The sequence below is a fragment of the Cricetulus griseus genome (genome assembly GCF_003668045.3).
Source record: "Cricetulus griseus strain 17A/GY chromosome 1 unlocalized genomic scaffold, alternate assembly CriGri-PICRH-1.0 chr1_1, whole genome shotgun sequence".
In the NCBI taxonomy this organism is placed as follows: Eukaryota; Metazoa; Chordata; class Mammalia; order Rodentia; family Cricetidae; genus Cricetulus; species Cricetulus griseus.
Window position 1 is genome coordinate 98,625,537 of NW_023276807.1, and position 24,773 is coordinate 98,650,309.

Below are 24,773 nucleotides of genomic sequence, written 5' to 3' on the forward strand. Positions count from 1 at the left end.
GCCTGTGGTCTCTAAGGGCACTTGCATTCACACGCACAACAATGCCACCAATGCCTGGCTTAAAAAATCTTTTTGAAAAAGATGTTTGTTTCATGGTTTGGGAGACTGAAAGTCCAAATAGCATAGTGTCAGTACTGTGGGATTGTTATGACAAACAAAGAGGCAGGGTAGTCTGGAGCCAGATCCAGGCTTTAACAACCACTTGCTATAAAATTCCAGTGGTGTCAAAAGAGCTGTCTTAGTTCTCGCCACAAGCAGTTCCCTTAATAACCCTGGGACCTCCAATTGGGTCGCATCTTTTAAAGGTTCTATATTCTACCACTCTGAGGCCTAGAACCCATTTCTAAAAGGCTCCATCGCTGTCTATGTCACCACTCGTCAGCCGATTAGGATGCCCCCCCCCCCCCCCCGTTAAAGGGCCCACCACTTCATTACAGCTCTGAGAACCAAGCTTCCACCTCACTCAAACAAACCATCCTTAAATTTCAGCAAATGAATCTGGAATTGTTCTTTCCTCTTCAATAGTGTGAAGAGTTTCAGAAAGCTCTGTTGATTCTTTTTTTGTTTTGTTTGTTTGTTTTGTTTTTCAAAACAGGGTTTCTCTGTATGTAATTCTAGCTGTCCTGGAACTCACTCTGTAGACCAGGATGGCTTGGAGCTCACAGAGATCTGCCTGTCTCTGCCTCCTGAGTGCACCACCACTGCCTGGCTTGGTGTTGATTCTTTGGCGGAACTCACCAGTGAAGCCATTTGGTCCTCAGCTTTTCTTTTGGGAGAGTTTTTAAACTACTGACTCAGTTTTCTTATTCTGTATGGGTCTATCCAGGCTTTTCACTTACCAGTTAGTTTTGGTAGTTAAAGATTAGGAACTTTGCTGGGCAGTGGAAACACATGCCTTTAATCCCAGCACTCAGGAGGCAGAGGCAGGCAGATCTCTCTGAGTTCAAGACCATACTAGCCCTGGCTAGTTTCCCATGTGTGTGTGTGTGTGTCCCATGATGAAGTAGGGAACTGAACCCAGGGACTTAGATGCCAAGCACACACTCTCCCATTGAGCTATACCTTTAGCCACTAAAAAGCCAGTCTGACAACCACTGTACAGTTGGGCATGATGGTATACACCTTTGATTCCAACACTTGGGAAGCAGAGACTGGCTGATTTCTGTGAGTTTGAGGCCAGCCTGTTCTACACACTGAGTTCCAGGCCAGCCAGGGCTACACAGTGAGACCGTCTCAAAAACAAGCAAAAAACCCTCACACAACAAAATAAAAAATGTAACCGTTGTCCTTTTATTGTTTTGGTGTAAGAGACAGGCTCTCTCTTTGTGAGAAGCTGTTAGTCTTCTTGCCTTAGCCTCTTGAGTGCTGGACCACAGCTGGCCTCACCACATCGAGTACTGCTTCTTCTGTGATGTGTGTAACTAGAGCCCCAAGTTTCACTTTTAGCACAGCTTTCCTTCATACACATTTGGTTTGCCAGGTTTTTATTTCATTTGACTTTAGTTGTTTTATCTTTACTTTCTGGTACGTTTTTTATATTTTTTATTTCATCTCATAACTTCTTTATTAAATGGGATCTTGATAAGCTGCCCAGGCTGGCCTTAAACTCCTTATTCTTCTATTTCATCTCCCAATGCCATTACACCCAGCTTGAAGATTAAATTTCCCCTTGTTTTTTTTTTTATTGTTGTTGTTTAACTTACTGGATGTCAGGAATGTGTTTAAAATTTCTCCACATTTATGATTTTAAAAATAAACTTCTTTTTATTTTATAAGTGTTTGCCTACATGTATGTAGGCCACCAAGGTCAGAGAATGGTAGGAACTAGGTTCAATGGTAAGGCAGTTTATATTGCTGTCCAAATGGTGTCTAAATTTATTTCTAGAGAACAAATATAACCACATGGCAGAATGTAGAAAGAATCAGCCTCAGACAAGCTCTATGAAGATATTTATTTTCTTACTTGACCCTGAGTCATCTCACAACCCAGGTGCCTAGGTACAGCTTCTGTATCATAGGGCCCTGGTTCAGTGATTTGGTCTCCACTTTGTTAACCTTTGAATTTACAGTTCTAGATAATTCAAACATACCAAGAAGCCAGAGAGAAGCAGCAGACACTTTACGTGATTGCAAATACACTTTAATGTATGTAAAATAACAAAAAGGCCATGCACTAAGAAGGTTGAAGGGGCTGGGCATGTCGGCTCACACCTGCAATCCCAACATTCAGGAAGCTAAAATAGGAGGATTGTTGTGAATTCAAGGCATTCCTGGGCTACATAGTGAGTTCCAGGCTATCTTGGGCAACAGAGTGAAACTGTCAAAGGAAAAAAAAATTGGGTGATGGCAATGCCTTTAATCTCAGCACTTGGGAACAGTGGCAGGCGGATCTATGAGTTCAAGGCCAGTCTGGTCTACAGAACAAATTCCAGGACAGTCAGGGCTACATAGAGAAACCCTATCTCTCAAAGCACCAATTTGAAGAAAAATAAGTAAAAAGAATGAATGGAAGGACGGACAGGACAGACTACATTTTTGTTGTTTTTCAAGACAGGCTTTCTCTGTTTAATAGTTCTGGCTGTTCTGGAACATGCTCTGTAGACCAGGCTGGCCTTGAACTCACAGAGATCCTCCTCCTGCCTCTGTCTCCCTAGTGCTGGAATCAAGGGCATGTGCCACCACTGCCCAGTGACAGACTCCATTTTATTAGTGGGATTAGGAATGGAGATATTTTGTGACTGCTAGGTGCAAAGTCATTGCTGCAGCCTAGAGGGATGGATTTTACCATCTTTTCTCCTAGAGCATGAAAATAGCTGTTTGTGAATATCCTGCTTCCCCCCAGCTTCCTTGGACTAGGTGGTCCTTTGTAGGTTTCTACCAATAAACTCTACCTCAGGCTCAGTTCTGAGTACCTTTAAGCATAATTGTACCAGTGTTTGTATCAGCTCTGCACAGTGGGAGGGAATCCCTTGTGTTGTAAAACAACTGCTGCTGTTGCTTTAAGGCAGAAATGGCTGCCACCTTGGGGAAGAGGAGGGGTGAGGGTGACTAAGAGGAGGGGCAAGGGTGAGTAAAAGCACCATAAAACTGTCCTAGAATTTTTTTTTTTTTTTTTTTAGTTTATTGTTTACTTGGTTGCTACAGACTTTTTATCTTTTTTTTTTTTTTGAGCACCCACAAAGTTGGTTCTGACATTTCTGTTTGCTTTATCAATGTTTCTATAGATAAAGACTATCTTAGAGCTTCCTTGCTTGCTATCTTTCTGATGTCACTCCTGAATGGCTTACTGTTTTTTGTTTTGTTTTGTTTTTTGTTTTTTTTTTTTGTTGTTGTTGTTTTTTGAGAACACATGTGCACTTTAATGAATGTGGTACCTTCTGGGCCCAATAGACCTAATTTTTCAGTAGGCCCTGGGTGAGAAGGTTTCATGAGTGGATTAGGAAGAATGGAGTCCCATCACATAAATGCCAAATGACCCATTTTAAAAATTCATTCTTTATTGATACTGGGGACCACAAGATGGCTTCTACAATTCCGGATATCCGGTCTAGAGTATGAAACGTGGGGAAGGCTAGAATATCCCACTAGTTATGCAAGTCACTCATGTACGAGTCTGGAAGTAAATCACATGCCACTGCCTGTGACAAAAGGGACTTCGAGAACAGGGAGCGCACCCTCTTCTGAACTATAGGCACAGTCAGTCCTTCACCAAATACAGTCTTGGTTCTGAAGACAGGAGAATGAAGATTCCAATAGTAGGCTGCTTACCCCCAAAGAGTCAAAAGTTGGGGCTATGACTACTCACAGTCATGATGGTCAGCAAAGATAACATGGGCCAGGTCAGATGACTGGCTTGGCAATGTCACCTTCCCTGACTTTCCACATGGACCCCCAAACTCTGAATGCTGCTGGAGTACAGAGAGGCCAGATAGTGAACTTTTTCACATCTTCAGGTCCTGCCTATACAGCTTTCCTTGGTGAACTACCAAGCAAACATCCCAGGCCCAGCTCTAGAGGACTGCCTTGCCCCAACTCCAAGATGTCCCTGGCATAGTGTGAAATACTGCTCTGGGCTGCTGAGTAATTATATTGCAGCCATAGGTGATTACATGAATAATAAAAAAATAAGTTAAAAACAAGATCTCCTGGCTGGCTATGTAGTTCATTATGAATAAGAACATGCTTACCATGTGTAAGTCCTAGGTTCAATCCTTAGTACCAAGCCCTCCCTCCAAACCCGGAGATATCTTTTTATCATGCTACAGTTACTAAGTCAATGAAGCAGTGCATGTGCAGTGCATGATTAGGTGAGAGTGTGGTGAGACACTGTGCTTGCTGGCGTCACTGAGTGTCTGTTGTTTAGCTAGATATCAATAACAGAATCTGATAATCTTCTGATAATTCTTATTTAGCCTGAGGACTGAAATAGTGAACTGTGTACTTCATAGTCATAAACATACTTAAAATCACAAACCTCAGCTCTTGGAATACATTTTAAAGAGAGATAAATATACCCCCAAAAGAAGATGAAGGAGGAGGAGGAGGAGGAGAAAAGGAAGGAAAAAGAGGAATAGGAGAAGAAAACGATGACAATGACATATCTTAGACACAAAGGGGTCAAATGGATTCTTATTTATACTAATGAAATCTTGGCAACCAGCCCAACTTACAGGGTTGAGAGAGTAGAACCTACACTGCTCTGTGGACCACAATTCCAAATACACTTGCTGACCAGAGATTGTCCTCAATTTATGACTTGCAGGTGCTACACCCTTATCCACTGGAGGGGATTCTCAAGGGTGGTTCCCTCTGATGTCCTGGAGATCTCAGGGACAGGAGCTGTTCTTGAACACATTTGATCAGTTTCCTCATATCTCATGGTTCTTTGCTTGCTCATGCCACTGCTGTCACCTGAAGTCACCTTCCAAGTAAACCATTTGTCCTAGTATACTTGTCTCAGGCTCTGTATTTGGGAGATCAATGAGAACGCTAAAATAAAAAATGGAAATGAGCAGATACCATTCAGGGAGTAACAAGAGAACCATGAGGTGTTGGTGGGGTTATCACTGTGAAAGAGCAGGCCTTCTACCCAGCCTCTGCTGTTCCCTACCAAGTATGGGCAGCTCTCCTCTGAGTCCACCAGAGTCCACGGAACACTGGATGGTGAGGAGTAAGCTCTCCCAGCAGCTGTCTCAGGAGGTAGCCTCACCAGTGACCATGCAGCGATTATCAGCAGCTCAGTTTTGGCAACAGGGGCCAAGGTCCTGGCCCATCTTGGTGATAGCAAGAGCCCAAAGAAAGACTGGTAGACTTCCACTGGAAAGAGGTAGAAGGAGAACCATGTACCTGGGCCCAGATTGCCTAACCAGAGTTGTTCAGTGGACTAGGCCAGGGCCAGGGCCAGGGCCAGGGCCAAGAAAGAGAGAGAACAAGTGTGGAGAGGAAGGGTAAAGGGATCAAAGGAATCTTTGGCCTCTGTCTCCACCAGATTCTGAAGGGACTTTTGTCACTGAATCGCTTTACCCTCAGTGTCCCTTTATTATCTGGGTGCTAATATCAATTAATCAGTTGCTAGGGTGACAGAGAGACTATACTTGATGTTGGTCTTAAGAGGCGATGGGTCAGAGTGCAGACTGGAGGCCAAGCCCAGGATGATGTTGACATTCTGCAGCTCCATTTAGCCCCCAAGGCCCAAACCAGGCCAGTGCCTGGTCTAGCAGAAGTATAACCCTGCATTTCTTGCCCAGCTGGCTCAAGCCACATTAGACTTCAGTTCCATCAGGAAGTGAGTGGCGACCCTAGCACCTTCACCAGGAAGTTCATCTAAGAGGGGTTACATGGAATGGAGCCATCTGATAGGAGGGGACAGAGTATGTAAATCATTAACCAAAAGGGCACAGCCCTGTTTGTCCTAACCCTGCCAGAGGAGGGCTATCACTAGGAGGAGGAGGCTGCCTGAATGTGCGACTTCGGGAGCCAGTCCTCAGCCTTCCCCAGCTGTCTCTGAGGCCAGGCCCATACTTCTCCTTGATCACTTCCTGGCCCTGGGATGGCAGCTGGCCTGCAGAGATGGCTGCTCTGGGCCCTACTCCTAAATTTGGTGAGTCCATTGCTCAAGGCTACTTCTTAGTGCCTCCCGTTAGGGCAAAGCAAGCTGGGTGCCTGATAGTGAGGAAGGTTCACGCGGCTGGGGTTGCTTTCCCATGCCCAAAGAGAAGTGCTGGTAGAGGGGTCTCCAGGTCAAAGGGTTGAAGGGACAGAGGGTCAGAGAGGCTAATGGATGGGGTCTTTGCCTGTGGCTTAGTGGGGATTGAGTCGGGTGCTGAGGTAGACCCTGGGTGAATATCAACTGAAATAGTCTGGATTTAGGAGGAGGTCTTGTTACCATTTTTGCTTGCTCTCAGACATGGGTGATAGCATTTGGTAATGCAGGATGTAGATAGGAGGCTCTTGTACAGACCTTCACAAGTGACCCTGGCCTCAGTGTGGAGTACAGCCTAGAGACTCAGACTGACAGCAATAGGGGCTCCTCCACCTCCCCATCTTCTCTGTGGCATGACCTTCTAAAGCCACACTCTATCAGATCACTTCCTTATTTTTTAATAACCCATCTCTATCCATTGGGAGAGTGTCTCTCCACTGGCACCCTAAGCATAGCACATGTCCCATGAGCCTCCCCATAGCTCTCCCAGCCCCCCACGTGATGTCCTTCCTTCCCAGGCACTCTCCCTGGCTTCTCACTGCCCAGACTGGGCCAACCAGCTTCAGGGCTTACAGGTGCTATTGGTCTTCTCTGCAGGCCCAGGGTGAGATATACACCCCCATTCATAAAGCTGGCTTCTGTACCTTCTATGAAGAGTGTGGGAAGAACCCAGAGCTGTCCGGAGGCCTCACATCACTGTCCAATGTATCTTGCCTGTCTAATACCCCAGCCCGTCATGTCACAGGTGACCATCTGACCCTCCTCCAGAGCATCTGTCCCCGCCTGTACAATGGCACCAACACCACCTATGCCTGTTGCTCCGCCAAGCAGTTAGTGGCATTAGAAAAGAGTATGTCTATCACCAAGGCCCTCCTCACCCGCTGCCCAGCCTGCTCTGACAATTTCGTGAGCTTGCACTGCCACAACACCTGCAGCCCCGACCAGAGCCTCTTCATCAATGTCACCCGTGTGGTTGTGCAGAAGGACCCTCAACAGCCTCCAGCTGTGGTGGCCTATGAAGCCTTTTACCAGCGCAGCTTTGCAGAGAAGGCCTATGAATCCTGTAGCCGGGTACGCATCCCTGCAGCTGCCTCACTGGCTGTGGGCACCATGTGTGGGGTGTATGGCTCTGCCCTTTGCAATGCCCAGCGCTGGCTCAACTTCCAGGGAGACACAGGGAATGGCCTGGCTCCTCTCGACATTACCTTCCACCTCATGGAGTCTGGCCAGGCCCCGGCAGATGGGATGCAGCCTCTGAATGGGGAGATCACACCCTGTAATCAGTCCCAGGGTGAAGACTTGGCAGCCTGCTCCTGCCAGGACTGTGCGGCATCTTGCCCTGTCATTCCCCAGCCTCCAGCCCTGCGCCCTTCCTTCTACATGGGTAAAATGCCTGGTTGGCTGGCTCTCATCATCATCTTCAGTGCAGTCTTTGTGTTGCTCACAGCTGTACTTATATATCTTCGAGTGGTTTCCAATAGGAACAAGAGCAAGACAGCAGACTTCCAGGAAGCCCCCAAACACCCTCATAAGCGCAGATTCTCACTTCACATCATCCTTGGCCGGTTTTTCCACAGCTGGGGTACAAGAGTGGCCTCATGGCCATGCACTGTCTTGGTACTGTCCTTTATAGTTGTGATAGCCTTGTCAGTAGGCTTGAGGTACATAGAACTCACCACAGATCCTGTGGAACTGTGGTCAGCCCCCAAAAGCCAAGCTCGGAAAGAGAAGGCTTTCCACGATGAGCATTTTGGCCCCTTCTTCCGAACCAACCAAGTTTTTGTGACAGCTCGGAACAGGTCCAGCTATAGATATGACTCCCTGCTGCTAGGGCCCAGGAACTTCAGTGGGATCCTGTCCCTGGACCTGGTACTGGAGCTGCTGGAGCTCCAAGAGAGGCTTCGACACTTGCAGGTGTGGTCCCCTGAGGCACAGCGCAACATCTCCCTGCAGGACATCTGCTATGCCCCCCTCAAACCACACAACACCAGCCTCTCTGACTGCTGTGTCAACAGTCTCCTTCAGTACTTCCAGAACAACCGCACGCTCCTGCTGCTCACGGCCAACCAGACACTCGGTGGCCAGACTTCCCTGGTGGACTGGAGGGACCACTTCCTCTACTGTGCAAAGTGAGTAGATCTGAGGAGAATGGGTGCTGCTATGCCCCTCCCCCCAAACCAAGTCAGAATCCAGTTCCATCCTTCAGAATCAGGGAGAGCTTCAACGTTGCACACTAGGGCCATTGTATGTCTGAGTCTATTTGAGTCCCTTCTTGGAGCTCACTCCCATGTGATGTCTGGTCTTGCAGCACAATTATCTTAATAGTCCAGCTCCAGTCCATATGACCTTTCTTTCCGTGGTGATCCTTCTGTGGTCTTAATAATTTTTACAGTTATTTTAATTTCACATGTACGAATATTTTGCCTGCATGTATGTATGTGCATGGTTTATATACGAGCCTGAAGCCGCAGAGGCCAGAAGTTTCTAGATTCATAGGAACTGGAGTTAAGTTCTGTTGTAAACAGTCAGGTGGATCCTGGGAACCGAACACTGGCTTGTGCAAGAGAGCCCTCTGGCCTGCCCTTGGTAGTCTTAGTTTAAATCTCAAAGTGATGGCTCAGGAAGTGTTTGTGCTTGCCTGTCTTGTTTTCCCGACTCTGTCAGGATCTATAGGGCCTTTGGTAGCCTAGGGATTGGCTAGAAATAAGTTCATCTGGGTTTGGCCAAGACTGTGGCTAGTCTCTGGCCCCAGGCATCAGGCCAGGTGTTCTAGGGTAGTTTCATCTGTACCCTGATGCTGTTGAGGTTCTGTTTCTGGCTTTGTCCATTTTGGGTGGTATGAACAGGATACTAGCAAGGCCACTGGGCCAAGGGAAGGGTTTCGAGAGGGCCAGCAGTGGTGGATGCTCCTGGAGAAAGAAGTGGAAAATGAAGAGCCCTAAATGGCCTTCTCCCTACCCTGACCACACTCAAGAGCAGGTGAAGGTTACAGCAGCCAAAGGCATGAGTGCTGCTATGAAAACAGTTTTCATCTTGCAGATCCCAGGCCTCACATTCTTTTTTTGTTTGTTTTTCAAGACAGGGTTTCTGTATTGTTTTGAGCCTGTCCTGGAACTTGCTCTGCAGACCAGGCTGGCCTCCAACCCACAGAGATCTGCCTGTCTCTGCCTCCCAAGTGCTGGGATTGAAGGCATGTGCCACCACAGCCCAGTGCTCACATTCTTTAAGATTCACTTGATTAAAGGAAAAAGACTTTGCTGTTTCTCCCTGCTACTGAGTGTCCGTCCTCAGCTGAGTGTCAAAGACTAGAGTATCCGTGTTATCTCTCAGATACAGCAGAATGGAGAGGGGCTGTTGAGAGGCATCAGAGATCAGCCATCCTAGACACCGTGTGATTTTTTTTCTGTTGTTGTTGATTTTGTTTTGTTTTAGGATAGACTCACACTATTTGAATTCAAAGTCATGCTCTTCTCTTATCCTCCTGAGTAATGAGGGTTACAGCCCCATGCTATCATGCTTGGCTTGTACCATCTTTATTTTTATTTTGAATGCTCACAACTCTTGGTGAGCTGATTCTGCTTTTTTCATAGACTGGAAAATTCAGTCTCAGAGTGGTATGGTAAGCTGCTTAAGGTCACACAGCACTTTGTCTTTCTTAGATGATGCTGTTGACCAATAGACTCCTCAGAGCTGAGAATGTGTGTAAAGAGCTTTGTGGAGGCATTCTGCTCTGTCTCCACAGAGATGTGTCCTGTAGAAAGGGTTTAGTTGAAGGGGACAAGCCTGTCCAAGGGCACTGGCTGGGTAGCTGTAGACACATGGCTCTGAGTTCCAGGGCTTGTCTCAACAGTTGGAGGGTTTCAGGCTCTGGGAGGGAGGAAATGAAGAACAGCCTGGAGACCTGAGCAGAGGATGGTCATGGCTCAGACCTGAGCTCACCACTTAATTGTGATGCTCATTTGGAACTGGGGTAATCACAGGTTTGGAAGATTTGTCTATGTGAGGGGACATGTGAAGCACAGAGTACCTATAGTACCTGTCTGAGGGAGATACCATACCCTACCAAGGCAGCCCTACCCCATTCTGTGGGTAACCTCATGAGACTACTTTGTGGAAAGTCTGGGCCAGATAGTCTGAAGTCATTGATACCCTCCCTCAGGGAGCTGAGGGCCTGTGGTAGGGCGGGGCCAAAGGAACCAGGTAGGGACTGGAAAGTATCTTTCCCTTTGTGGTTTCCCCCTAGTGCTCCTCTCACGTTCAAAGATGGCACATCTCTGGCCCTGAGCTGCATTGCTGACTATGGGGCCCCTGTCTTCCCCTTCCTTGCTGTTGGGGGGTACCAAGGTAAGTGAGGTAGGTCCTGGGAAGATAGTGAGGGGACAATTTTAGGGCAGGAATAATAATAGGCAGAAGGGAGAGGCCATGTGATGTGTGTTCCCAGTTCCTGGGGGCCTGGCTAAGGGGGGCCTGCAGAGGATGCTTCCTATCTCCCCTTCCTACCTCTCTTCTGTCCTTCCCCTCCTCTCTCTCTCTCTCTGATTTATTTATGTATGAGCGCTCTATCTGCATGTACACCTTCATGCCAAAAGAGTGTGTCAGATCCTACTATAGATGGTTGTGAGCCAGGCAGAACTGAACTCAGGACCTCTGGAAGACCAGCCAGTGCTTGGCTGAGCCATCTCTCCAGCCCCTCCCCTCATCTCTTACTGTGGCCTGGGAGCTCTGGTTTTGCGCCTTTGGCTGGGAAAGAGAACTGGAGCATGGGGTAAGGCCATTGTTGGAGTGAGGAAGCAGGAGAGGAACTGGAATGTGAGGGAGAAGGGTACAGCCTAAGGGGAAGAGGGAAAGGCGCTAGGAGGGAGACTCAGAGTTTTCTCTTCCCAGGGACGGACTACTCTGAGGCAGAGGCGCTGATTATAACCTTCTCTCTCAACAACTACCCTGCTGATGATCCCCGCATGGCCCAGGCCAAGCTCTGGGAGGAGGCTTTTCTGAAGGAAATGCAAGCCTTTCAGGATAGCATGGCTGACAAGTTCCAGGTTGCATTCTCAGCTGAGGTAAGGACCCTTAGAGTTCCTAGTTCTATGCTTGCAATCGCTAATAGTTTTGGGTCAATTCCAGTCAAATCCACATCCTGGCTCTACTTGTTTCTGAATGGCTCTGGGCAGTGAAAGCCAGTGCCCACTCCCATATTGTGCTTGTGTTAGAGGCTCCTATAGTTCCCCAGAGCATGCGGTGGGCCATTAAACAAAGAAACCCAGTATGTGGTCAGTGACTTGCTTGGGTGTTCATAGCGCTCTCTGGAGGATGAGATCAACCGCACCACCATCCAGGACCTGCCTGTCTTCGCCATCAGCTACATCATCGTCTTCCTGTACATCTCCCTGGCCCTGGGCAGCTACTCCAGATGGAGCCGAGTAGTGGTAAGAGTGGGAAGGACACAGCAAGAGGGACTCAGTGTCTAGGACATCTCTAGATGGCCTTTCAAAGCATCCCTAAGAGGGCTTCTTAACATAGCAAGTTGGACAGATCCAAAGAGAATCTGTCACGGGATAGTATTTCTTGGATGTGTTCTGTGTTGAAAGGCCCAAAGTTTTCTTGCTGCCCTCTAACATATCCCTACTGTACATGCGCAAAGGTATCATTTAAAAGGCCATGCAGTGCAATTCTAGGAAGATGCAGCTGGGCACACCTGCACTTTTGGCCTGCCCCTGGGAGGATGGTTTAGCATAGAGACTTAAATGCACATTTGGGTTCTTCATTGAGGTGGGTGGCGCTAAGCACCTGTGATCACCAAGGGTGCCTGCCTGCTCCTCACCCAACCTGGGGAGTAAGGAGAATCTAGGCAGGTACTCTGGTAGCCAACAGGCTGAGCCTAGCTGTATTGCAGGTGGATTCCAAGGCTACTCTGGGCCTAGGTGGGGTGGCTGTCGTGCTGGGAGCAGTCGTGGCTGCCATGGGTTTCTACTCCTACCTGGGTGTTCCCTCCTCTCTGGTTATCATCCAAGTGGTGCCTTTCCTGGTGCTGGCCGTGGGAGCTGACAACATCTTCATCTTTGTTCTTGAGTACCAGGTAGGAAGGGAGGGGTTCCTCATGCCCACTGGCAACCCAATATCCTTGTTAGACAAAGCCCCACATAGAGTTGTTGGCCTTCTTGCAGGCTCTTCTCTGTAGGGCTATACATGTAGGAAATGGCATGGGTTGACACAAATTCATTCATAGTACTTGTGTCATCTTGAACTTGCTTTCAGTTAAACAATACACTGTTCATTGAGCTCTCTGTATTCATGTATTAGAGCTACCTCCTTTCTGCCTTTACACGTCTGTGTGTGGTAAGCACAAACCAGAGTCCATTCAGCCTCTCTTTGCTGTCAAACACTTAGTGACAAGAATGCTCGGTCTTTTTCATATTTTTCTAGAATGTACTGAGTGGTTCTTTAGGCTACAACATAGAAGCAGACAGTGTGGTTGTGAGTTGTTAGTAGGCTCTTCTGTCTCCAGAAGCTCTGGCAGTTCCTCAGATTTGGCCAGGACTCTACCACCCTGCTACTGGCCCTTAAAGTCTGGTGACCTTGGCAGACCCTGTTTACTCTGTCTCTTTGCCCACACAGAGGCTGCCTCGGAGGCCTGGGGAGCAGCGAGAAGCCCACATTGGCCGTGCCCTGGGCAGTGTGGCCCCCAGCATGCTGCTGTGCAGCCTCTCTGAGGCCATCTGCTTTTTTCTAGGTGAGCAAGGGCTGTTCTTCTCCACCCAGGAGCTGGCCTACTAGCTTAGCCTACCGGGATGGGGTCCTTCAGAAGGCAGTGGGCATTCCCTGCTTTAAACTGTCTGTGCTGATATCTGGCCTATGATGCCAGGATGATCTGACAGACACTGTGCCCCCAACAGGGGCCCTGACCCCCATGCCAGCTGTGAGGACCTTTGCCTTGACCGCTGGCTTAGCGATTATCCTCGACTTCCTGCTCCAGATGACTGCCTTCGTTGCCCTGCTCTCCCTGGATAGCAAGAGGCAGGAGGTAAAGCCAACTAGGCCAGGACCAAGGGACTTACCCTGCCTGGGTCCCCATGTTCACTGGAAGATGTGGCATTACTACCACAAAGGTAGCCAGGAAAGCTGGGTGGGAGGCAGGGGCATGATTCTGACAGAGAATGTTTGGGCTGTGTGCTCTGCAATTTCCCATAGAAAGAGACTTTATTTTTATTTATTTTTGGAAGTACCATTAACCCTCATAAAATTATGTAACTTTACAAAATAAATTATAAAGTCAAGCTGGTATTTTTTTATTTTTTATTTTTTAATTTTTTAGTTTTTTGTTATTGGTTGTTCGAGACAGGATTTCTCTGTGTAGCTTTGGAGTCTGTCCTGGAACTCGCTGTCTAAACGAATCTGGCCTCGAACTCACAGAGATGTGCCTACTTCTGTTTCCTGAGTGCTGAAACTGGCAGGTTTTTAATGATGTAAAATTCAGTATTTGATTGAGGCACGAAATAAAAGCAACGAAAACTGCAGTGGCCATCTTCCGGGGCTTTCTGGATGGGGTGGTTCCTGGGGTCTGCCTTGGACCCAGTCTTGAGAGGCTGTCATCTTTTAGGCCTCTCGCCCTGACATCTTATGCTGTCTTTCACCCCGGAAACTACCCCCACCTGAACAAAAAGAGGGGCTCTTACTCCGTTTCTTCCGAAAGATATACGCTCCCTTCCTGCTGCACAGGTTCATCCGCCCTGCTGTGGTACGTGGGCTGAGAGGGCTGTACCACTTTGGGCTGAGGGGGCTGTACCACTTTGGGAGAAAGACCATGGTGGGGTGGCTGCCCAGACCCAGGGAGGATACCTGGGGCTAGAGCTTGAGTCTGTCTAACAGCAGGATGTTTCCCAGAATGCCCAACAAAGTCGGTCAAGTTTGAGGGAAGATGGAGGTTGTTTGGGGGAGAGGTTCTTATGTGCCAGTTTCTCCCTCAGCTGCTGCTGTTTCTGGCTCTGTTTGGAGCAAATCTCTACTTAATGTGTCACATCAGCGTGGGGTTGGATCAGGAGCTGGCTCTGCCCGAGGTGAGTGGCCTTTTCTCAGTTCCTGAGACCTGGCAGAGGCAGCAGTGCTGGGGGTGGAACAGGGGTAGGGGTGGCAATGTGACAAGGCTTGGCTCCATGCAGAGTTGCTCTCAGGAGACCCGGAGAGAGAAACCTCATCCACATTTGTAAAGACTAAGTGTTGGCTCAGGCCACAACAGATCGCCTGCATGGGAGGGTTCTCCATGTGGCTCTCCACACAGACGGACTGCCATTCTTCTATGTGAATTCCTCACTAGTGCTTGTTTGGGAATTATTATTTTGATGTGCTTGAGTGTTCTGCCGGCATGTATGTTTGTGCGCCCGGTTGGTGCCTGGTGCTTGCAGAAGCCAGAAAGAGGGGGTCAGATTCTCTGCAACTGTAGTTACAGATGGGTGTGAGCAGCCCTGTGGGTGCTGGGAATTGAACCCCGGTACTCTGCAAGAGCAACAAGTGCTCTTAGCTGCTCAGTCAACTCACCAGTCCCAACACTTGTTATTTTCTATGTTTTTTTTTTTTTTTCCCGTGCTGGGGATCAAATTTGGGATCTCTCACTTGTTGGGAAAGTGCTTTGCCAGTAAGCATAAAGTCACTTTTATGTCTTTATCTGCCTCTTTTTTTGTTTGTTTGTTTTGGTTTTTTGAGACAGGATTTTTCTGTGTAACAGCTCTGGCTGTCCTGGAACTCCTTTTTTGTCTTCTTCTTCCTCTTCCTCTTCCTCTTCCTTTTCCTTCTCCTCTTCCTCTTCTTCTTCTTCTTCTTCTTCTTCTTCTTCTTCTTCTTCTTCTTCCTCCTCCTCCTCCTCCTCCTCCTCCTCCTCCTCCTCCACCTCCTCCTCTTCTTAAAGAACAGTCATGGTACAGGGTACAGTAGTATGTATCTGTTTGTAGTGGTGTGACTCACTCTGTAGCCCAGGCTGCTCTGAAATGCCCTGTCCTTTTGCCTTGGATGCTTGAGACTCCTGGCAGCACTACTGCCTGGTTTTATAGTGATTTCAATTTGCATTTTCAACAACTAGAAATCTTACACATCTTTTCATGTACATATTGATGTACATGAATTATTTCGGGGGTGTTTTGAGACAGGGTTTCTCTGTGTAACAGTCCTGGGTGTCCTAGAACTAGCTCTGTAGATCAGGCTGGCCTCGAACTCACAAAGATCTTTCTGCTTCTGCTTCCGAAGTGCTGGAATTAAAGGTGTGCACCACCACTCACTCAAATTTCAAACAAGGAATTATGAGTCTTTCAAATTTGTTATTTGTCAAGATGTTTTGGGCTATTTGAGTTCTCTAGAGATTACATTTGAATTTAGCTTGAAATTTTTAGATTTCTTCAAAAACTGTCATTGGTATTCACACAGACTGCATTGAATCCTTAGATGGCTTTGCTTTGATAGTACTGATACTGTAACAATATTTGTCATCCAGACCATGCACACGGAATGTGTTTATGTTTGCTTATGTTTTAATTTCTTCTAAGAACCACATTCTCCTACACACACACACACACACACACACACACACACACACACACTGAGACAGGGTCTCACTATGCACTGACTATGTAGATTAGGCTGGCCTTGAACTCACAGAGATTGCCTGGCTCTGACTCTCAAGTCATGGGACTAAAGATATGCAACACCATACTAGGCCTAAGCCACTGGCTCCCTGCATGCTAAGCATGCACTCTTTTTTTTTTTTTTTTTTTTTTTTTTTCCCCGAGACAGGGTTTCTCTGTGGCTTTGGAGGCTGTCCTGGAATTAGCTCTTGTAGACCAGGCTGGTCTTGAACTTACAGAGATCCACCTGCCTCTGCCTCCCGAGTGCTGGGCGTGTGCCACCAACGCCCGGCGTTCAGCATGCACTCTTACCCCTGAGCTACACCCCTAGACCTCCTCTCTGAAGGCCAGTTTTGTTGGAAATAAGATTCATTTTTCCCTTTAGTACTCTGAATATATTAATCCACTGTCCCAAGGTTGCTGATGAGAAATGTGGAAATGATTGCATTGTATTCCTTCCTTGTGACAAGTCATTTCTTGTGTTGTCTCCAAAACTCTTTGATGTTGGATTTTGACAGTTGTATTACAGTGTGTTTTGGGCTAGATTTGTTTGCACTTGTTCTATGAGACCTTGCCCAAGTTCCTTTAATGTTAATATTTATGTGTTATATCAATTTGGGGACAATTTGGCTATTATTTCTTCAAATAACCCATCTGTTTATTTATTTTTTCTTCTCTTTCCGAAATTCTTACAACACAGAAATGGGTCTACTTGAGGTCCTGGGACCTCTCTGTGTGTATATTGGTGTGTACTTCATGGGTGTATCAGGACCTGTTTCTCTGAGTACACAGTTGTGTGTGCACTGCAGTCGGTATCTTGTAGATATGTATGCATGCACTCTGTATACTTCTGAGTAGGTTCCTCTACTTGTGTCTCTGAGCACAGGTATCTGAGTGTGCATCTGAGCCTTGTGTGTGCACCTCTGAGTGTGCTCCTCTGTATCCTCCTCTGTTTACCCCAGTGTGTACATTGGCGTGTACTTCTCAGTGTGTATCTCTGAGCAAGGCTGTTATGGGTGCATAAGGTCTCCTGAGACTCAGATTATTCTCTTTCCCAGGATTCCTACTTGATTGACTACTTCCTCTTTTTGAACCAATACTTTGAAGTGGGGCCTCCAGTGTACTTTGTCACCACCTCGGGCTACAACTTCTCCAGCGAGGCAGGCATGAATGCCATTTGCTCTAGTGCAGGCTGTGACAGCTTCTCCCTAACCCAGAAGATTCAATATGCCAGTGAATTCCCTGAACAGTAAGTGATTGGTCTCCCCAGCACCCTGACCCACTCCCTCTCTGCTTCCTCTTCTGTTTTCTCTCCCCATGTGCTCTGCCTCTGCAGCTGACAAAGCCAGAGGAGGCCAGCACAGGGGTCAGGAAGGAGTCCACTACCCATCTCACTGGCTCTACCTACTTCCCATTGTCTGGTCTCAGGTCTTATATAGGGATTGCTGCGTCCTCCTGGGTAGATGACTTCATCGACTGGCTGACCCCATCTTCCTGCTGTCGCCTTTATGCCTTTGGCCCCAATAAGGGTGATTTCTGTCCTTCAACTGATAGTGAGTGTGGGGTTTCAGGGGTTAATGCTGCCCATTTCAGCTTAGGAAAACTGAGGCAAGAGAAAAGAAAGGACTGGTAAAGCATTCAGTTCCCCCACCAAAATACATAGGGTGCCGGCAGGTTAGGCCTTAGGCATTCATACTTACATGTCTGCTCGAGTATTATGCCTTTGATTGTAGAATACATTGGTTGTGGGCAGTGGGCAGTGGGCAGTGGAGTTGGGAGCTATGGTCCTGCATGTGGAGGTGTATACAGGCATGAGAGAACCCATTTCTTGACCTTACTTCCCTTTCCTAGCAGCCTGTAGGGACCAAGAGGGGCACATCTCCCACAATTGGGGGTGGCAGGTGTCAACCCCTTAGAACTGGGGACTTTAGGTTGGGGCACAGAGTTGGAGTCAGAACAGGAGCTGCCTTGTTTAGTGTGTCACTGCCCAGAGTCCCTCCTCCCTGCAGCTTCCTTGAACTGTCTAAAAAACTGCATGAACTTCACTCTGGGCCCTGTGAGGCCCACAGTGGAACAGTTTCACAAGTATCTGCCCTGGTTCCTGGATGATCCACCCAACATCAGATGTCCCAAAGGGTAGGTTTAGAGAGTGGCTCCTGCTGGAGATGGGGTGGGTTCCAGAGATGGTGGACACAAGGGGGTCAAAAGTGTCCAGTCAAGGCCTCCCTGGGGATACAGTGGGTGGGTCATCAGGACATGGTCTCATCCCCACTAAGCCTTTACTCTGACCTCCTTTTTGCAGGGGTCTAGCAGCGTACAGAACTTCTGTGAATTTGAGCTCAGATGGTCAGGTTATAGGTAAGTGTGGCCTAGTTTGGGGAGGAGGTCTCAAGTCAGCTAGTTGCTTTAGAATCCTCCAAGATACATACACATCTATGTATGTGTCCGGTGTGTGTCCGGTGTGTGTGTGTGTGTGTGTGTGTGTGTGTGTGTGTGTGTGTGTGTGTGTGTGTGTAACTGTCCTGGGTCTGTCAGCAAGAAACCTACTTCACAACTCTATGAGCTAGGACTTCACCCATTCTTTCACCCCAAGTCCATGGCCACTGTGAATGTGTGGCAGCCTTTCTAATAACTCATGTCATACTTGGGACCCACCCACCTCAATGCATATTCACTCAAGTGTGTATCATATGGAGATGTCAGTAACAGCTACTGGCTAAATGTGGTAGGGATGCCTCTGTGTAGGGGAATCCCAAGAGCCATGAACAGTAACAAGGGGGGATGAAGTCTGACTGGGGAAGAAGGATCCAGTGTGTTGTCTGAGTACCACAGCAGGTAGCAGAACCAGACAACCATCTGCATGAAGGGAGCCAGCTGTGGTTAGAACTGTGCACACCAGAGTACCAGACTTCATAGATGGTTGTGAGCAACCACTTGGTTACTGGGAATTGAACTCAGGTCCTCTGGAAGAGCATCCAGTGCTCTTAACCTCTGAGTCATCTCTCCAGCTCCCAGGGGTGATCTTTTAGGCTTCATCTGTCAAGGTCAGTCCTAGGTCTCAGTGAGTAGCAGGAGCAGCTACTTTGTGTGTGTGTGTGTGTGTGTGTGTGTGTGTGTAGGGTCTGATGCAAATGTAGGCCTTGGGCCTGGAGAGATGGTTCAGAGGTTCAGAGCACTTCCAGAGGACCCAGGTGTGACTTGTGGCACCCATATGGCAGCTCATAACTGCCTTTAACTCCAGTTACAGGGGATCCCATGACCTCTTCTGGCCTCCATGGGCACCAGGAATTCATGTGCCCAGACATACATGCAGTCAAAACACTAATACACATTAAAAATAAATAAGAAAATGCTCCAGGTAGCGGCACCACATGCCTTTAATACCAGCACTTGGGAGGCAGAGTCAGGCAGATCTCTGTGAGTTCGACACCAGCCTGGTCTACAAGAGCTAGTTCCAGGATAGCCTCCAAAGCCACTGAGAAACCCTGTCTTGACCCACCCACAAAATAAGAAAATGCAGGTCTCTTGTAGAATATTGGTTAGGAATTTCAGGTGGCGCTGGCAGAACCCTGAACTCAGTCTGATCACATGTCTGTGTCACTGTCTCTGGGACATGGGAATGGGTGTGATCTTTGACTCTCCTTCTCTCATGTGCTCTGGTCATTTAGCCTCCCAGTTCATGGCCTACCACAGGCCGCTCAGGAACTCACAGGACTTCACAGAAGCTCTCCGGACGTCCCGATTGCTAGCAGCCAACATCACAGCTGAACTACGGAAAGTGCCTGGGACAGACCCAAACTTTGAGGTCTTCCCCTACACGTGAGAACTGGGGGAAGGGGGAGGGGCTGGGTCAGAGATGAGGGAGATAACAGTTACACAAGAGATGTTGGGGGCTGCAGGCTTTTGAGTGACCTTGAGAGATGAGGACCACCTTTGTCTCAGGTGTCTCCTGGGGTAGCTTGGGGCTTGTCCATTTCTTACAAGGGTCAGCACCCAACTCAAACCAGAATCTCACATTTTCCTTCTGAGATGAGGTGTCCTTCCCACCCAATAGCTGGTGCTTTGACCACACCCTGCTCTCTGGCAGGATCTCCAATGTGTTCTACGAACAGTACCTGACTGTCCTTCCTGAGGGCATCTTCACACTTGCTCTCTGCTTTGTGCCCACCTTTGTTGTCTGCTACCTCCTGCTGGGCCTGGACATGCGCTCAGGCATCCTCAACCTGCTCTCCATCATCATGATCCTCGTGGACACCATCGGGCTCATGGCTGTGTGGGGTATCACCTACAATGCTGTGTCCCTTATCAACCTTGTCACGGTAACCCACAGAATAGGCCACAGATGGCCTTTGGCAGTTGGGGGGTCTGAACCCATAAGCCACCCGCACCTCCCTGCCCCCAGTTCTGTGTAGGCTCTAGACACCTGCCTGGCTTTCTTTCTTGTTTCTTTTTCTTCCCTGTCTCCTACCTTGTCAGCTGAAGTTCTCCTCTCTGTCTATAGGCAGTGGGAATGTCTGTGGAGTTTGTGTCCCACCTCACCCGGTCCTTTGCTGTAAGCACCAAGCCTACCCGGCTGGAGAGAGCTAAGGATGCTACTGTCTCCATGGGCAGTGCGGTGAGTGTGCTCCACCCTGTGCTCTACCTGACCATTTGTGTCCCACCTGACTCTAACTACGACACCCCCACCCCTGCCAGGTGTTTGCTGGAGTAGCCATGACCAACTTCCCAGGCATCCTCATCTTGGGCTTTGCCCAGGCACAGCTTATCCAGATCTTCTTCTTCCGCCTCAACCTCCTGATCACCTTGCTGGGCCTGCTGCATGGCCTGGTCTTCCTGCCAGTTGTCCTCAGCTATCTGGGTGAGTACCCAAGCCCATCCTTGCCAGAATGTCACAGTTATGAGTGTGGACCAAAACGGTGCCTGCTCCCTCGGAAAACTCATGGAGCCCAGGCCAAGATTGTGACCATACTTCCTACTTTAAAAGCTTTTGTTTTTCATTGAGTATGCGGCAGGCACCTCTCTTTGTTAACTGTGTCTTAATCACTGTTTGTGTGCCCTGTTGCACTTTTCTGTTGGACTTTTAAACATGACCTTTGTATACACACACACACACACACACACACACACACACACACACACACAGAGTTTTTCTGGAGCTTCTGGAGATGAAACACAGAATAATGCACATGCTAGGCAAGTGCTGTACTACTGAATCACACCTAAACATAGAAATAAATGTATTTTACACTGAGAAATGATGTGTGTGGGCACACAAACATATGTAACTAAGACGAGTATCTTATAAAATAGTACTTTCTCTTAATGCACGAAGCATTCTAATATTTTTGGTTCTATCCTATTTTTGATTTGAAAATTCTGGTGTCGATCTACAAGTTTTATTTAATAATTCATTAGTAGGTAATAATTCATAGTTTGAGAACATTGTCCTATTGTATGCTCTGCCATCTATTTTTTTTTTTTCTTTCTTCACCTGGATAGAAATCATGGGCAGGCAATGGGAAGCTTTTCTCTGGCATTTTATTGCCATTGGTTGGCAGGAGCAGCCTTGGCAGAAGTACTTTAGTACTGCAGAGTGTGAGGACCCTCACCCCTGTAGCCTTGGTGGTTCTGTTCTCAGCCTAGGGTGTTGCCACCTTTGGCCCTGGGTACTTGATTCTGTGGGCAATCTGAGCTTTCAGCTTCCCTTCTGCAGCTCCTTCGAGCCTAGTTCTCTGTCCCTGCTTGTCATCTCTCTCTGTCCATCACCCTTCTTCCTGCCAGGGCTGCTGTAAAGCGGCACCATGGCTTCAAGTAGCCTGCTGCCTCGCGGCTGTCTCTGCTTGCGGAGACTGCTCAGCTACTGGAGCCACCAGTGCAGTGAGTTCTATCCATGCTACTTCTTTCGTCCTGTTACCAGCTCAGCCACACTTCTAAAAGGAAGTAAGAAAAGATCACCTAAGAGGGTGGGTACACAGGAGGCCTGATGTTGCAAGACCAGGGACAGCCCATAGGACTGCCTGAGTAGACTCTGAGCAGCTTGCTTGTAGTAAGAGAAGGTGTGTTTTGGCCAATCACAGTTTATATGTTTGGGATCACAGTCTTGCCTCTCAGCATCAATTGTAGTCATCGAGGTTCTGTTTTGGGCCAATAGGAGTCTTCTTGTTAGCATCAATTACGTCACTTGGCTTCTGCTTTGGGCCAATCATAGCCTTGCCTCTTAGCATCAGTTACAACAGTTCTCCAGTTATACCACCAGGGGGCGTGTTCATCTTATGGCAGGTGCAGGCACAAGGGCTGTCTGGCTGATCTTTCCCAAGGCAACCAGAATAGCAAGGAAGAATCCCACAGCTGCTGCTTAGGCAGGCGGACTGCCCCATCCTGCAACATCTTTGCTTATTTACAGTTGCTTATTTACAGGGACATGAACGTCAGAGAAAGGGCTTACAATATAATTGAAATAACTTATTAGAATTAATAATGATTTTAGTAGGTTTTAAATGGTGCTTCACAGTGCTTAACTCCCAATACCCTAGAGAGAAGTATGTTTCCCTCATCTGTCTCACTTCCTCCATTGTTTATTTAGGTGGCTTGCAATTGTTGCTCATTAGGCTATTTCTGGCTCTATACTACTGTTGCCAGCACTTCAGTGACTGAATCTTTTCTTTCTTTCTTTTTTTTTTTTTGAGACAGGGTTTCTCTGTGGCTTTGGAGGCTGTCCTGTAACTAGCTCTTGTAGACCAGGTTGATTTTGAACTCACAGAGCTCCACCTGCCTCTGCCTCCCGAGTGCTGGGATTAAAGGCGTGCGCCACCAACGCCCGGCTCAGTGACCGAATCTTTGACCTTGTCATCCAATATTTTCCTAGAGAAAATGTGGGAATGTTGCTTATTAATGCCAGCAGTTAATTCTTGCCACAAAGTCAGTTTACTTTTTTGATGCTAGAGTCACCTCACTGGCCATCTTTGGGGAGGAGAAAGTGTGTGTTGGGGACAGTAAGGACCAGTTCTGGGAGATGTTCCAGCCATGGGCTGGAAGTTTCTAGACTAATAGGGGCTGGAGAGTGCCAAGGACCTTGAAAGCCTCCCATCATCCTCAGGGCTGTAGCTGTAGCCAGGGATACCCCAGAACTAAGGCTACATAGGCAGAGGCCCAGAAAGGCACACGGTAAATGCAGAGCTCTATTCCCTGATTGCCTGTGCCTTGGGGTTTGTGGTATGGGAAGGTTGCTTGTGGTGTCAGTACCAGATTGTCCCTGGAAGAAAGGGAGAGAGAAATGGGGTAACAGGGATCCCCTTGAGAGAGCATGCCTGCTGAGGCAGATTGGTGAGGGTGTGGAAATGCCAGCTGAAATGGCTGTTAGTAGGGTGAAGCAAGAGCAAGGAGGTGCAGATGAATCAGAGCCCAGCTCGCATTTTCTAAATTTGTGGTCCTGGCTGTGATGCCCGTGCCATCTGCATGCCTCTCTGACCGTGGGTGTATGTTCTGTTTTCTCTCCTGCAGGACCTGATGTTAACCCAGATCTGGTACTGGAAGAGCAACTAGCTACAGAGGCAGCAGTGGCCCCAGAGCCTTCTTGCCCGAAGTACCCCTTCCCTGCTAATGACTATGTTAATCACAGTTTTGAGGAAGCTACCCCAGGACCTAGTGCTGCTAGCAGCTCTCTGCCTAAAAGTGGCCAAAAGTTTTAATGGAGAAGGAGGTCATCCAGGCTCTTGCTGATAAGGGACCATAAAGGTCTTCCCTCTGGTTGTCCTCAAGGTCCGGGGGAGATTGTTTCAGAAAAATGGCTGGCATTCTGGCCACGAGGCAGCCATCAACATTGGGAGTGGTCCCTTTGCTCCCATAGCAGGTCTCAGAGGCCTTGGTGAGTGTGACTTTGACTCCTCCTCCCGGAGCTGCTGAGGGCACGATTGTCTATGGCTCAGTCAGGGTATATATTTCTCACCCAGCTTTTCCTTCCCTTATCAAAAATACCTCCAGGGGCTGGAGAGATGGCTCAGAGGACCTGGGTTCAGTTCTCAGCACCCACATAGTGGTTCACAACTATCTACAACTCAGTTTCAGGGGATTTGACACCTTCTTCTGACCTTCACAGGCACTAGGCATGCACATGGTACGTGTGTGTGTTCAGGCAAAACACTCATACACACAAAACAAACAAATACATCTTTTTTAAAATTTTTATTCTTTGAGACAGGGTTTTTCTCTGTGTAGCTCTGTAGACCAGGCTGGCCTGAAACTCACAGAAATCTGCCTGTCTCTGTCTCCTGAGTTTAAAGGTGTGCTGGGATTAAAGGTGTGCACCATCACCGCCTGACTTCAAACAAATTAAATCTTTAAAAGACTAAAAAAAATCTCCAGGGCCAGTGAGATGGCTCAGTGGGTAAAGGTGATTGCCATGAAGTTTGATGACCTGGGTTTGAGCCCTGGAACTCACACAATGGAAGGAGAGAACCAAATCTCCCAAGTGCTCCTCTGACTTTCACGTGCACGCAGTGGCATCCCACCCCCACACGATAGATAGATAGATAGATAGATAGATAGATAGATAGATAATAAAATGTAATACAAAATTTAAAAATCTCCATTCTAGGATGGGGCTGTAGCTGAGTGGTAGAGCAGCAGCATGCTAGCCTCCTGTGCGTGAGGTGCTATGTCCAGTATTCATTACTTCAGAGGAGAGTGAGTGAAAGAGTGCCCCAACCTTGTCCCTAGCGTGTTACCACTTCCAGTAACATTAGCTGCCTTTGTTTAACAGTGCCTCTGTGCACATTAAAAAACAAATCTCCATTTCATGACAGCAAGTCTTTTAACATCGCATCCTGAGAGCAGGGAGTGACCCCACCTTGGGCTGTGACATTGTAAGAGACCAGGAAAGGCAAAGGGCATCTATTGTTATTTCTGGCTGGAGGAGGAGGTTCTCACAGCACTTTGGTAGTGCTTGACCTCATGTGGAAAAATGCATT

At 47.9% G+C, this 24,773-nt stretch overlaps 1 protein-coding gene across 1 annotated transcript; it reads left to right on the forward strand.

Annotated features, from left to right (window-relative positions):
* Nucleotides 1-6,049: 6,049 nt before the first annotated feature.
* On the forward strand, nt 6,050-23,495 carry Npc1l1 (NPC1 like intracellular cholesterol transporter 1). Its single transcript, XM_027388176.2, has 19 exons — nt 6,050-6,100; nt 6,800-8,331; nt 10,446-10,546; nt 11,087-11,259; nt 11,497-11,625; nt 12,093-12,275; nt 12,815-12,929; nt 13,093-13,220; nt 13,797-13,934; nt 14,164-14,253; nt 16,866-17,056; nt 17,236-17,360; nt 17,817-17,943; nt 18,110-18,165; nt 19,476-19,626; nt 19,895-20,126; nt 20,309-20,422; nt 20,503-20,665; nt 23,308-23,495. The coding sequence occupies exons 1-19, from the start codon at nt 6,050-6,052 to the stop codon at nt 23,493-23,495; spliced, it is 3,987 nt and encodes a 1,328-aa protein (XP_027243977.1).
* The last annotated feature ends 1,278 nt before the right edge of the window (nt 23,496-24,773 follow it).

What these genes read in the sequence shown, in the direction of transcription:
- Npc1l1 (XM_027388176.2), top strand. Translation starts at nt 6,050, where the DNA reads ATGGCAGCTGGCCTGCAGAGATGGCTGCTCTGGGCCCTACTCCTAAAT. An exon ending in GCCAGTGAATTCCCTGAACA is followed by an intron (nt 17,057 to 17,235) that starts GTAAGTGATTGG and finishes GTCTGGTCTCAG; the next exon opens with GTCTTATATAGGGATTGCTG. An exon ending in AACATCAGATGTCCCAAAGG is followed by an intron (nt 17,944 to 18,109) that starts GTAGGTTTAGAG and finishes TCCTTTTTGCAG; the next exon opens with GGGTCTAGCAGCGTACAGAA.